This window comes from Centruroides sculpturatus, unplaced genomic scaffold, assembly GCF_000671375.1.
Source record: "Centruroides sculpturatus isolate CEXI.00-Female unplaced genomic scaffold, Cexi_2.0 scaffold116, whole genome shotgun sequence".
In the NCBI taxonomy this organism is placed as follows: domain Eukaryota; kingdom Metazoa; phylum Arthropoda; class Arachnida; order Scorpiones; family Buthidae; genus Centruroides; species Centruroides sculpturatus.
Window position 1 is genome coordinate 69,776 of NW_019384401.1, and position 15,359 is coordinate 85,134.

General features: G+C 30.5%; 1 protein-coding gene across 1 annotated transcript in view; it reads left to right on the top strand.

Annotated features, from left to right (window-relative positions):
• Positions 1-15,359, top strand: part of LOC111618648 — a 129,385-nt gene that overhangs the window by 65,783 nt on the left and 48,243 nt on the right. The window contains exon 15 of the mRNA XM_023360206.1: positions 4,198-4,355. Coding sequence (XP_023215974.1) covers positions 4,198-4,355 — 158 coding nt within the window. The remainder of the gene's footprint in view (positions 1-4,197; positions 4,356-15,359) is intronic.

A 15,359-nucleotide genomic window follows, 5' to 3' on the forward strand; every position in this document is an offset into this window, starting at 1 on the left:
ATAAAAATTAATATTAATTTCCAAATTATTCAGTCACAAGTTATAAACCTAACAAAGCTACATCTTCATATGATACATATTAAGGTACATAATGAAGTAAATTTTTAATTTGATAAGAACTAAATATTAATTGAGAGATTAAACATTTATAGCATACTTTTATTTAATCTAATTTTTTAAGTTTAATTATATAAGTTATTGAATGATGGAAGATAAAGGATTTTATCAGTTCAGTCCATTGTAGATTCTGAAGGAGTAATTCTTAGTTTTCTGGTGTAAATCAAGGTAAGTTGTATTTTTTTCTTACAGTTTAGTTCATATACTTTTCCATTCAATATTTTATTTATCATAACTACTTTCTTCAAATTTAAAATTTATATAAACACATATGATAATGTATCAAAATAAAAGCTTTTTATAAAGTAAAATTGTATAATTGTATATAAAGTTTGAAATTATTATTCTCAATCTAGATGACTGAGGTCATTGAAGTATTAATCTGCTGCTCTGAGGACCAGTCTCAGAAATTTTCAGATTTATTCTGAATATATTTGGTTCCATTTCTTGTCATCTGTGAACCCATTGTGTACCAAACTGAATCAGTTATGGACTTGTTATAAATAAATTCTTAGTGTCTATAGAGCATAAAAAGTTCAAAAAAGAAAGAATAGTAATATATTATGAATCAAGTATCCTGTGAGAATATTTCAATATAAGTACAAATCTTAAATATTTATTTGCTTGCTACAAAACAGGAAATAAACTGAAAATGCTTCTTACGTTAATTCAAGCTACTTAAAGTATATTTTACAATCAAGGAAATATGATATTAATATTCATAAGATTAGTNAAAAACATGTTTAACAGTAATTTTCTTGTATTAATTTTAAATGATCTGATAAGTTTAAATAAAGCAAGAAACACTAAGGTTGCTTTTTGAGCAAGAAAGGTATTACTTGCAGCACATGAACTTGCATATAAATTGTGCCACAATTAAATAGAAAACTTTTTTTTTGTTTTGCTATGGGCATGATTTCTGTCCAGAAAATTTTTCAAAATTAATTATGTCAGAAACATCTATATTTAATTTATTGCAATATTTCTTTAAACATCAAATATAATTGTGGGAAGAGCTGCTTTAGAAGTGTATGTGAGAAGAGCATATATTTCGTGCTCTTTAACATGCCTTTAGAACATCATGTTTAATTTTAATTTTCTATTATTCATTTGTATTATATTGCATTTTTTTTAATTTGCATTGTTTTTATTTTGTTTTTCCGTGTTGTTTATTTGTTCCATGTTTTATAATATATTAGCTCCTTTGTCTACCACCATTTTCCTTCACCTATTCTCCCTAGATTCTAGATATCGACTACATACCTGCCAAATTATTCAGTCACTTATTTTCTTTTTCTATTCACTCCGATGCTATAAATTCACTTGCTACATCTACATTTAGTCCCAATGTTATTTGTTCCATGTTTTATAAGAAATTAGCTCCTTTGTCTACCACCATTTTCCTTCACCTATTCTCCCTAGATTCTAGATATCGACTACATACCTGCCAAATGGACTCAAACAGTCATTGCTGTTGTCCCAGAAAAATAAGTTAACTCTTACTGTCCAATTTCTTTAGCCCTTGCCATGTTGAAATTATTCAAAATCTGCCTATATAAAATCATCTACCCCCCGATTACCTCCCATTTATGACTTTTCCGCATTCCAGTATAAAATATTGCTCTACTACAATCAATCTCCTTGAAATTCAGCATATCATTTTACCGAATTTCAAGTTAAAACTTCTTACCTACATGGCATACATTGATATTGAGTGAAAGCTTTTGATTCTATTGTTTTAAATAACAACAGAATCAAAAGCTTAGACAAATTATCTTTGAAAATTTGAAATTGACAACATTATTTTGACCTGGCTTAATAATGTTTTCCTATAACATACTTGTCAGATTAGGATTTTCAATTTTTACTTTTCACTTTTTGCATTTTTTACCACTGATAGGAATACCTCAGGGTTTGAACCTTAGTAATCTACTGTTCATAGCCTATATAAATGAAACAAATAAAAAACTAGTATTTCTACTTCATTCACTGCATATGCCGATGATATTAAACTTGCCAATAGCTGTTTGTCAATGACTCACAAAACCTTTGAATATCCAGTAGAAAAGGTATTTAACCTTTTCTCAAAGCTGTTTGTCATTTATTACAATGCGATATTAGTAAATTTAATACCTTACTTAAGAAGTTAAATTTACAAATAACCTATAGCAAGACTAAAATAATGATCTATAGCCTGGTAAGAGCACCAGTTTGCAATAACTTTTTATCAGTAATCAAAGATTGGAAATACTTGACAGAGTTCAAGATTTAGATATTTATAATGTTTGATTCGAAACTTTCTTTCAAACTGCATATAGAAAATTTAATTAAACAGGTCTCAATTTGTAGGGAATGCCCTAACTATCTGAACTTCTGCTCCTTTATCTACTTTAAATAAACTTTATTCAGAATGGGCTAAAATTATATCTTATTTAAAAAGTTTCTAACCTTTCATTTACAGACTGTCCAGAAGTTGTACTTGTTTGCCTAGGTCAGGGGTGGCAAACTTTTTGAGCTCGCATGCCATACTGAAGCATACTTAGCTTTAAAGATGTTTATGCATGCAAAAGTTTTAAACTTTGAGTAATGATATTTAAATAAATTAAATGAAAATGCTTTAATTAGAATAAATGAAATAATGATTGAAAAAGACAAACTTTCAATCATTATTTCATTTATTCTAATTAAAGCATTTTCATTTAATTTATTTAAATATCATTACTCGAAGTTTAAAACTTTGGCACGCATAAACATCTTTAAAGCTATAACGATATTTAAATAAATTAAACGAAAATGCTTTAATTAGAATAAATGAAACAATGATTGAAAAAGACAAACAATAAATCAAAATCATACGATACGTTACGTGCCAGATGATTTCTCCTTATGTGCGACAGTTTGCCACCCCTGGCCTAGGTTTACCAAATTTCTATAAATGCATTGAATATTTTGATTTGATATATACTTATAAATATTTTAATGGTCTACTCACATTTATCTTCACACTCTCTCCATTAATACCAGAAATACTATACATTTGTACTCTCTATATTGTCATCTTAACATTACCTTTTGTTTACTGCTATCAGAAGACTGCTGTAAAAATCAAAGATAAACTTTACATTGAATTCATTAAATTTAAGGCTGTTTGCAAAAAATTGCTTTATTTTATTTAACTCTTTTATTTATTTTACTGAGTGTGTTGTTTTTGTTGTATGGGGTTGACAAACATTGTCTTAATGACATTGCTAGTAATATTGTAAATAAATAAATTAATTAATTAATTATAGTTTGACTAACTATTAATAATTAGTGTGAAATAAGTTTTTCTAATTCTTATTAAATAATTACTATTAAAAAAAAAACAAAAAATAACTGAGGCGATTCATGAAGTCTTCATCGTTTGTCCAGGTCACACCTCACATCTTGGGAATAAAACAGTCTGAAGGTGGAGTTGACTTTTTATTGTAGGTACTTGTCTGTCTCAGCATGTAAAACATGTAAAATAAAGTTTCCATTGATGGTGACAATTATAAGCATATATCTCTGTAATGAAAAAATATCAGTAATGGTTCAATAAAATGCAAGATTTGAATTTATTCTTAAAAATTTATTTCATCTCTTTCAAAGTAATTCCCTCACTGTAATGTACTGTACTTGCGTCAACATTTTTTCCAATCCTCAAAACATGCTTTGAAGTCATTTGTATGAAATCCCTTCAGACTTGCAGAAATTATGGCATCAATTCTGTCAAAACAGTGACCATGAAGTAGAAATTTTAGTTGAGGAAATAGGAAAAAGTGATACATTGCCTGGCACCATAACACATTGGCCAAAAATTCATCAACAAGAGCATTATGAGCAGGTGCATTATCATGGTGCAAATTCCATGAGTTTTCTCATCACAGATCAGGTTGTTTTCTACAAATTGTTTCAAGCAAATGGCACACAACACTTAAATAATAATCTTTGTTGACAGTTTGACCAGTTTTGGCAGTCTGCCATATTTTTTTTTTTCCTCTCTTTTTGTTAGATTCTTTTGTCTCCCAGTTTATTCCATTATTGTGTAAACTTGTTCAGACCAGCTCCTTTGTTTTAGTGAAGACCCTCTTCCTCAGAAGGACTGGTCTGACAGATGGATGGAGGCAATCCGGAGATATGAAGAAGGGAGAGAACTATCTATTGGCTGGAGAGATGATCACTTTGGACATGGATTACAAAGCAAAGGAAGGAGTCAAGTAGATCTTCAGAGCAGGCAGCCTGAGATTTAGCGAGAAGTAGATTTTCAGATCTGAGCAAAGGAAAATCAGATGAGATTAACTGACTTTCTTGTGGGATCCTAGTGTACATTGCCCTCTACTGAAGAAAAGTTTTTTTTTGTTCTTTTATTTGTCAGATTGTCCTAGTACATAAACTAGTTTTTTTAAAGATAGTATTAATATCCTGTATAAGATTTTATATATTAATTATATGTTTACATCAGCTTTATTTGTGTTTTGTGCAGAAGCTTGTGTATCAGTGGTCCAACGTGTGTTGGGCTGAGTTTTGTCATGCAAAGATTTGAGGCTGATAGATTAGGTACTGTGGAATTTGCTGTACATTATTTTCTGTATATTAAACCATTGTTTCCTGTTAACAAGTGTTTTAAGTTATTTTCCAGGATCCAAACCAACAACTGATTTTTCACATCTCTCACAGTTGGAATTTGTGATTCACAACACCATAATAATCGAAGAAAACAGTCAACGCAACCTTGATTTTGACTGACTTTGATGTTGTCTTCTTGGTCTTGCTTTACCTTTCAAGTGCCATTCACTCAATTATCAAGCTGTTTTGGTGTCAAAATCATATATCTATGTTCCATCACTGGTAATGATGTGTTTAAGAACGATTCATTTTGAGAAAGCATTTCCTTGGTGACTTGAACACATTTTTGGAAAAAAGTAATGTTTTTGGTAGACTTGAGAAGCAATGTGCTGCAAGCCCAAATGACCTTTTAAAATTGCTTGACAAGATCCAAATGATACTAGAATATGTTCAATAATGTCCCCAATTGTTAAATGATGATTATTGAGCACCAAATCTCTGATTAGAGCAATGCATCAGTTGAAGTGGATGGTCTACCAAAGTGTGGTTGTTTTCAATGCATTCCCTACCTTCCTAAAACATTTTGTATCAGTGAAACTTTATTTTTGATAGACTATCATAACCAAAGGCTTTTTACAATATTTCCAACATGTTTTCAGCAGTAATTCTGTTGCAAAAACAAAATTTAATGCAAGTTCTTTGCTTAATTAGACTTGACATTTAAAAAAATTTTTATACACAAAACAAGCATTTATTTGCAAACAAAAACAGCTGATTACATGCAGATTGCTGCTAAGTGTCGATGAAAGTCATACCAAACAACAATAGTGCCTTTTTGATCATAGTAGTATATAAATATTAAATAAAAAGGTCTGCTCTACTGTAAGACTTTTATTCCCAAGGTGTGACATGGACAAAGGATGAGAACCTCTTCAGTCTCTTTAATTATTTTTGTTTTAAAATAGAATTGTTTTCCTGGTAATAATTAACAAAATTCAAAATAAAGACATTATGTTTTTGCTTTATTTTTTTAAATTCTAATGCAGACATTTATTTTATTTATGATAATTAAATTAATATTTGTGTAAAATTGAAATAACTTTCGATCTGAGCAAAGATAATAGCTTAGTACAGTGGCATGTATGGTACACATAGCACAACCTTATGTATTGTCTTTGCCAATGCACATTTGAAATGTCTTGTGTATGGTACAGTACTTTGCCATAGCACAGAAGTGCAGTACTATTAGCAGTTGTGAAAATGTGAAAAACATGTTAAAACTAAAGCCAATATTTAAGTTAGTTTGAATAGTGAAATATGCACTTTATATCTAAATATATAAAATTACTTGTCCTGACTGACTGGGTGATTCATCATCACCCAGAGCAAACGGCTGAACCTAAAGAGGTGAAATTTGGTACACAGTTAGGGTACATCATGAAAACGCACACTAAGAAGGGATTTTTTGAAATTCCCCCGTGGAGGGAGAGGGAGAGGATTAAGGCTTAACCGGAAGAACGGCTTCTACTGTACTATTTTAGATGCGATTTTTTTTTGTTTTCAACTATGTTTAGTCTTCATTGAGTACTTAGGTGTATTAAATTGATAACATTTCAGACATTGTTATAAATATTTTTATCTATTTCGATTTTAAAAATGTTCGAACCGTTTTAAATTTGAATTTGTTATTGCATATTGGTTCGATTATAGAACGATTGTAAACTTTCCAGAAAATTGATCAAATTGAAAATAGTTTGTTTGATTCTTGGCAATTCTCTTCAGCAGTAGGTGTTATATAACAATTACTATGGTTATTGAAATATTGAATGTAAATGGGGTTTGCTTGCAAAACCTCCGCTGACGAAGTCGCGGGTAACAGCTAGTAATTTTATATTAGGGTAATTATTCATAATTCTATGTTATAAGATACTATCCTTATTCCATTCATTTTACCATTATACTACACATCATATAATGTGTTGGTTGTAGCTTGATGCAGTATTTTAGGGTGTGTTGCAGTTTTATTGTAACATATCACTTTAGCAGCTAGGACACACTTAGTATTGGCTTATTGCAAATTTTACAGCACATGGCAATATCAGTGTTGATAGGTGAGTTTAACAATATACTTCACTGTTATTTGTTAAATTATTAGTCAGAAAATACATAATATAATATTCTAATATTTTCATTTTGAATTTTCATTAATTTCAACCAAAGTATTTTCTTAATGATATAATTAGTAACAAATAATAATCATATTCTCACCTGTAATTATTCAAGGCATTTAATCCTCTGTGTTGAACTTATTCATGTTACATTTCATGGGGGTGTTTTCACCAATAATTATTAGCAAATTTATTACTTGGTTCTGAAATTCTTGGACATGAAAATATATGCTCAATAAATTAAAATATCTAAGTTACTTATTAACTTGGACAGATTTAACTAGTATTGGATAAATATCCCATTTATTCACTCATTGAAGAATGCAGTTTTATGCTGTCTCTCTCAATCCCAATTTTTATTCAAGCTACATGAGAAAGAGAAAGACATGGATCATATAATCCACATATTATATGGTATCCTACAAACCAAACTGTTAGAAGTAGAGATGAGCTTTCTGTGATTTGTAATGAAAATATTTACCCGAATGACAAAGTTAATGCATGAGCAAGCTTCTCTCATTCATATTTTATATGATGAAATGCAATTTCTAATTCTTACCTTTATGTGAAAATTCCTTAAACCTGAAACAGTTGTCAGTTGCAAAACTGCTAAATTGTATAACATAGACTTGAAACAGACAAATAATATCTTCAAAATTATTGATTTTGGCCATGCTGTGCAAGAGACTAATCAATTTTTGCAAATCTTTCTCATGAAAAGTTTTTACATTACAGCTGAGTCTGAATTACTTTGTCAATGCCTTTTACAGTGTATCTTGTCAACAAAGAATAGAGTGCTTTATGATCTTCATGCACTGAATCCATTTGTAAAAGAATCTGGTAACGTTGTTGCTAGACTTTCCAGGCATTCTTTGTTTTCATCCATAATAGTTACTACCAATACCTTTCTTTATGTTTACATAAAATTACTAATATAAATGATTACTTGTAAAATGGGATTATTTAACTATTTTAAAAATATTATCCTCTCCCACCTCTTCAACATACAGAGAAATGTTGGTATAACAAAATTGTGAGACCATCAAAATATTTACATTGCAGTGAAATTTGGTTACATTGAAATACAGTCAGAAATGCAAGGATAAAAATTTTATTCACAATAAAAAATGTGTGCATTTTAAAGTAATAAAAATTTTCAAAACACAATTTATCTGTTACTATTTATATGGAACCAAATTTCACATTTTCACAACATAAGTTATATTAAATACGAAATAAAAATTTATACTGTAATATAAAATTAAGTTATCAAAAATATCATGAGCAAACATCTGAAATAGCAATGCAGTCGTATTGATTAGTTGAAATCTTGTCTCTAATTGTTGTTGTTGCTGCTTGCAGCCATAATTTTCTGTAATTTTTACTTTAGCTGCTCTGTTATGTATAACAGAGCAGGGAAGATTGGTCAAAAAATGATCTCCCCAAGACTTTTGCATTTTTGGACTTGGGGGATCTGAAAATGTTGAGAAAGGCAAAAAAAATTTGGAAGTTTTTCTCTGTGTGCGGGGGGGCATGATTTTGTTCACCCACTTTAAAGCTTAATAACTCCTGTCTTTTTATCAAAAATTTCTGAAATTTTGCAGGGAGGTTTTTATATTAGGGGGAATTCATGTTATAAAATTTTGGTGTTTAAAGGTCTAGAGAGTTGGGGGAGATATAAGAGGTTGTGTCATATCTGAACTAGGATTGGACTTATGAAGATTTTACTTGTTATTAGCATTTACAATGTTTTATAAAACTCATCCCTCCCTGAAAAATGAAGCTTTTTGCTATTTTATAATAATTATATAAAAAGCTTTTTCAATAAAATTGCATGTGGTGCCATCTGTTATAGCACCATATGCAGTTTTAAATGTTGTTGCCAGTAAAGTTAAGCAACTTGTTGTTAGATTTTTCTTTGTGTTCTTTGTTTATCAAAGTTTTTTTGATAAAATACTGAGTACTGTAAGTATGCCATCATTTAATTCCTTTTTGCATGTCATTGTTTTCATTTTAAACTCATAAACTTAAAAGAAATCACTGTAGATTAATAGCATCAAGCTGAAATTGTAACTAAGGATTAAAATGTAAAACTTGCTACCTTGATATTCCCTCAGCTGATTTTTCAGGAAAATGAATTATTTTGGTCTATTTCTAAGACCTGCTTCAGGTGAAAAATTACAAACAGATGGAACTTTCTATATTCTAATATGTCAAATGCAGAAGAGCTCATACATGAATTCAAATTCTGGAGAAGGTTTATTTTATAAGGATTAAAATTGGTGTTGCCAGTTAAGCCAGTTGAATTACACATAAACAATCTGGAAATATTTATTTTAAACATAATAATCATTTACAAAAAATGAATGGTTTATGCATTTATGGATTTTATTACAATGAAACTTTTCTTTTGTAATGGACAGAAGTTTTATTATGTTAAACTGAAATTTTTGTTATAATGGTATTTGTTAAACTGAAACCTTTTTAAATTGAGCTGAACAGGAAATTGGTGGAGGATTCGAAATAAATTTGCTGTACTGAAAGTTTTGTTAAACTAGTGTTTGTTATACCATCCTTTCACTGTATCAGTCTTCATCTTTCAGTCTGATTTTGACAAAAATAACACACACAATATTTATTGCAAAGAATTTCACAAAATTGTTCCAGACATGGAGTTGGGGGTTGGAGAAATATCAATTTCTTAAAACTATTTTATTAATACCTATACCTATATATATATATATATATAGGTTACAGTGAAAGTGGATTGTACAATGAATGTGATCTATTACTAGTGAATGTAAACCTTCACTAAAGAAATCAGTTAATGTGGAACAAATTGTTTATTTTAAAATAATAAATCCACATTTATTAGTGATTGTATACACTTTCTAGTTTGTTCATTTATCTTTACAAGGTGAGATTGTAAAAAGTAAATTTGAAATAAAATGGAAAACACCTTTAATTAGCATCTTTATTTATTGCAGCAAGTCAAAGTAATGACATTTAAAGTAGTGATGTAACGAATATTCGGTTACTATTCGGTATTCAGCCGAATGCCGAATATTTAATCACTATTTGACCGAATACCTAAAAACAGGAGTAAGAAATAACAAAAACACAGTAAATTCATCATTTTGGTATTTAGATTTAATGTTATCGGGTTAGTGTTGTTTGTTTATATTTATTTATAACTTATAACATGCACAAAATAAAAAAGAAAATAATATTAATATAATCACATGTATTCACAATTTAGTCTATAAGTCTATAATTACAAAGATCAGCACATGTACCATACACACTTATTCGTTCAAGAATTGTTGCCCATCTGAGGGTCTGACCCTGCCTATCCTTCTTTTAAGCACTCATCTTTGCTCTTCCCTTTTTCTTTCCTCTATCGCTCTAGTACGTCTATGCATACATCGTAATACACGTTCAAGATACTTTCAATTCGTCACTTTTCCGTCATAGATTTCCCATTTTACAATTACGTGAATCGTAACCTGTGATAACAGAGAAAAGAGACAGATAAGACGTCGGTATAAGTCACAGTTATGATTTAACAGATTCAAGACAGCTTGGTTGCCCGAATGGCCACAGGCTTTCGCTTGTGCACACTAAGTGACTTTCATTACAAGCATTTAGCTTTCCAAAGTCTATGACAACAATTGTTTGGCATTGACGGCCGCGAATTTTGTGCCAATAAGCTGTCTCGACTTGTTCGATTATGTTATCAATTCAATTTCATATTTATTTTCACATTTTCACTTCACAGTCCTTCTGTTCTTTTTCCATTGTTTACATGTGTAGGTCATTTCATTGTTATCCACATTTGATATAATCATTTATCACAGTATATGACAGTACAGCCAACATAAAACCCATCTAATGAATTTATGTGGTTCGTGAGTAATCTTTCAATAGTAGCTACAGTAGTTAAGTCCAAATAGCTCGACGAAAAATTCTGACGCCCGAAAAAAAAAAAAAAATACAAAACAGTCAACAACTCGCTGTGCATTTAGAATTAACACTCCATTACAAATGACTTAAGCACAGTGTAGAATGTTGATAATGCATGATAATGTGAAAAATGTTTCTGTAATCTCTATGTACAGTTTACTTTCTACAGGGTGACACCATAATGAGGTCTCGCATCACCTCAAAATCTTCCTAGGGCAACCTCTGGTTCGGCCCATGAAAAATGTTTTCTTTCCAATTTGGCCCAGGGGCAAAAACTGTTGGCCACCCCTGATCTTATCTGTCCGTTACAACTGTCAAGAATTAATGCGATTGGTGAAGCGTAGTGACAGTGGGCCAATAGAGAGCAGGGTCCTTGCCATAATGCGGTTTGCGTGCCAATTTTCGTATGTGCATTAATCAAGCCAAATATTCGGCTATTTGGCCAAGCTCCTGGCTGAATATACTATTCGTTGCAACACTAATTTAAAGTGCATAAAGTGCCATTCTTCTTGTATTTACACTTCATAGTGTGTCATTTCAAAATGCGAGAACATTTGAAAAAGCCTTGTCCTGTACTGCAAGATTGGGCAGTTGCAATCATCCTTAAAGTAACTAAATGTGAACTTCTTCAGATAGTTATCAATTTTTTGGAGTAAGCCAAAAGTTGAGATTTTGCAAACACTGTAGTACAGATTATTTTAGTGGATGTTTATGGTTACTAGTAAATGTGGACATTAATTGACCTTCTGCTTTCACTGTAACACATACATATTGAAAAAAGTTCAAACTCTGTTGGTTTATTCTATTAAAAGTTATATAAAAAAAAATAAAAGATCATTAATATTGAGTGTGAGGATAATTCTTGAAAAAATGTTTGAAACAAATACATTAATTTTTTTGTGAACTAAAAATCGTAGTAGACAAGTGGAGGATGTATTGTGCCAAAAAATTGGTTACTGGAGAGTAGCATATCTCATTGTAGTGAACAATGTCCTGATGCAAATGATAATGATAGTAAAGAATCTCCTGAGGATGTAAGCTGTAGTGATCACTCAGACATTGACAAGTCAAGGAGCATGTGCTGCTGCACTGTACGAGTGAATAATACTAGGTTAAAGCATTCCAAATAAAGAACCAAGTAAGTACAGCAAATTATGAAATCTTCAGCAAGTAAGTATAAATACATTTAACTTTTTCTCATTTAGCAAGAACAAAAGGATATTTTTCTTTGACAGAGCAAATCTCAGTATAGAAAGCATTAATGGATTACGACTCATTTTATCCTTCATTGACAGACTTCAGAGCCAACTTGATGTATGAGGTGATGAGGTGACTATCTCAAGCCACAAAGAGAGGTGTGGCAAAATGAGTGGTCAGAAATATTCAAAGGAGAAAATAAATAAATAAAAATAATAAGTAAAATATAATGAAGGCTGTAAACATACTTTAAAGTTTATAAACTGCTTTTACAAGAGCCCATATCTAGAAGTGCTGTCTGTTCGATACTGTTCTGGAGCAGGGATGACAAAAATTTGTTTTGCCTCAGGCCATTGATCTGACAATGACAGACTCAGTGGAAATCTGGAGAAGGTCCTAATAACAAGACAGGTTCTGCAGTCAGACGAGAATTTACACAAACAATATAACCAAAGAATTACTAAGTGAAAGGAAGCAAGGAAATGAAGAGGATGAATAACCCTTGTTAGGAGTGTTGACATTTGCAAAATTTCTAGATATATCTGACCTCCATGCCCAAAAGTTGAGGGCAGAATTCATTCTCCTTTTCTTTCATTAAAGAAAGAAGGAATAAAAATGCTCCAAGAAGTTTGCAGAAAGAGATTTAACTAAGACTGAAGCAGCAAATGCAATTTTGAAATAGACATTATAGATAATTCAAAAGCTGCATTTAGTTGTATAAATTGCTAGTAGAGGCCTGTGAAAGAGAAAAAATTGATAATATAAATTGTATTGTATAAAAAAGTTATTATGGAAAAATATAACAAAGTATATGAATTGTTAAGCAAATTCTCGATGAACCATTTCTCAACACATTCAACTATTAACCTTAATTTTATAACCAGCAAACTTTAATTCAACTTTAACAAATGTTTTCTATTGAATAAGGATTATTCATAATGATAGTGTGGGGGAAAAAAGACAATTTTAGTTGTGAAATAAAAGAAATTTAGCATGTGTAAAAATGTGAAAATTTACATTTATATGCTAACAGGGCTGGAAGTGGCTACTGAGAAATGCCTCTGAAATACTGGGAAATTCACCCCAGGTACTCACTGGCTACTGCTGTAATTTGATTGCAGGTGTTTATTTAATTTACATAACTGTGCCAGTTATGTAAATTAAATATAAAAATAAATGTTTTTATTGTTTTATTTTATGACTAATTTCCTCTGTCTAGTAATTATTATAAAAAAACTCAGAAAAACTTTAACAGAAAATAATTTTATTATTGATATTAAATTTATTTCTTAGGGATCAATTACATTGGGTGAGTTTAGTAGCCATTCACTGACAAATTTACTGTCTGGTATTTAAACTCAATGTACAGTGGAACCTCTGTATACAACCTTAATCCGTTCCTGATGTTTGGACTTATACCGAATAGGACGTATACCAAACCAACCTTTCCCATAAGAAGTAATGCAAAAATGATTAATCCGTTCTCATGTAAAAAGAAGTGGCTGGCTTGAAACACCTCGCTTTCCTGGCTAGTTCCTGCTTGATTTTTCATGAGATCAGCATGTATCTTTTTAGCTTTCTCGCAAATAATTGCTTCTGATACGATGTCTCTAGCACACTTTTTCAGTTATCCAAAGCAAAAGCATTTTCTCAACATGATCTAATGTCTTCGATCTCTGTTTAGAAATTGATTTAACCCCTTTCACAATGATAGCAGATTTAATAATGTTTTTATTTTTCACGATTGTCGATATCGTTGTTCTCGGAATGCGATATGCAACAGTTAAAATCACGAACACGCGTGCCATCTTCATATTTCTCACCAATCTTTTTTCAGTTTCATTGTGATTCTAGTCATTTTTTTAGTTTTCTGTTGCTTCTCATTTGCCTTTTTGCAATTCATGATTAATAAAAATAATAAAATTTTACTTACAAATTAAAATCAGAAAAAATTTAACAAAGTTATAAATTGTGGCACAATGAACGTCTGGTCTGGTCTAGTGCTACTTGTTTATAGAAGGCGTGTATAATTGAATTAAGTCGTATACCGAGCAAAATTTGTTTCGTCCAAACAGGACGTATTCCGAATTGGACATATTCTAAAGCAGATGTATACCGAGGTACCACTGTATTTACTTTGATTAGTAAATACATTAAGTGAGTTCAAGGATTTATTCAAGTGAGTAAAGACTGGCTACTTTTGTTGCTACTCTCTAACTAGGAAACTTTCTCTGAGTAATCATATGCCAAGGTGTAACACAGTGGATAGATGTTTACATCTCATCCTTTATTTTAACATTTACACAATTGGGATGTTTTACATTTCATAATGTCATTTATGAACAATTTCCTGTAGTCAGCACCTAGCAGCACATAAAGAGCATGACGTTATCAGCAGGAAACTTTTACCAGAGTTTTTTTTTTCTGTAGTTTGGACCAAAATTCAAAATGTATATAAAATAATTATTTTTTACTAAGAATGTTACTACTGGATTAATTTTGCACTTTTACTATTATGTTAGTTAAATGGGCTAAAATTCAACAGCAGAATTATACCATTGTTGGCAATACTGCAGCATTATATACTTTTATATTATATTATAGAGTAATAAGTAAATTGCAAATGAGTTTACTAGCCCAGTATAATTGGTACTTGCTGTGTGTATGTGTATGTAAATTCATTTACTCTTTCATGAGTTTGCATGCTGACAAGTAGCTAGTAAACTAGTTTAATGTAATTGAGCTTTAAAGATTGTTTAACTGTTAATAATTATTGTATAAAAATTTATGTCTGTTTTGCTTCTTGTATTTCGTATTGAACTGAAGATTTATCTCTATGTTACTAGCAAGTATTTATAAAAAAATGAAATCCTAATTCATTGAAATATGCCAGATTTGAAAAAAAAAAACAGTGTGGAGTATAGTTAAACACTTGGTGTCATCTCTTGCTAATGTATAAATAGATAATTTAGTCTAAGGTGGTTGCCTGCCACTGGCCAGTGGTATACTTTAACTCATGATTGAAATTTAAAATTGGCATATAACCCATCAAATTGTAAATTCCACACTAATTTTCAAATTATTTTTCAAACACAGAAAACTCGTGAATTATCCACATGAAATAATGGTACTAATAGTATTTTGGATTTTTGTAAGAAATCTATGCTGATGTCATGTTCACAAGCTTCAGTTAAAGTTGCATTAATTAACTGTAATAACTACTTTTATTGTTATGTCAACTATACTGGAATCATGCTGTTGAATGACTCAAAACTTTTGAATGAAATAATATACAACATTATTTCATTATAATAGATTTTTCAGGAG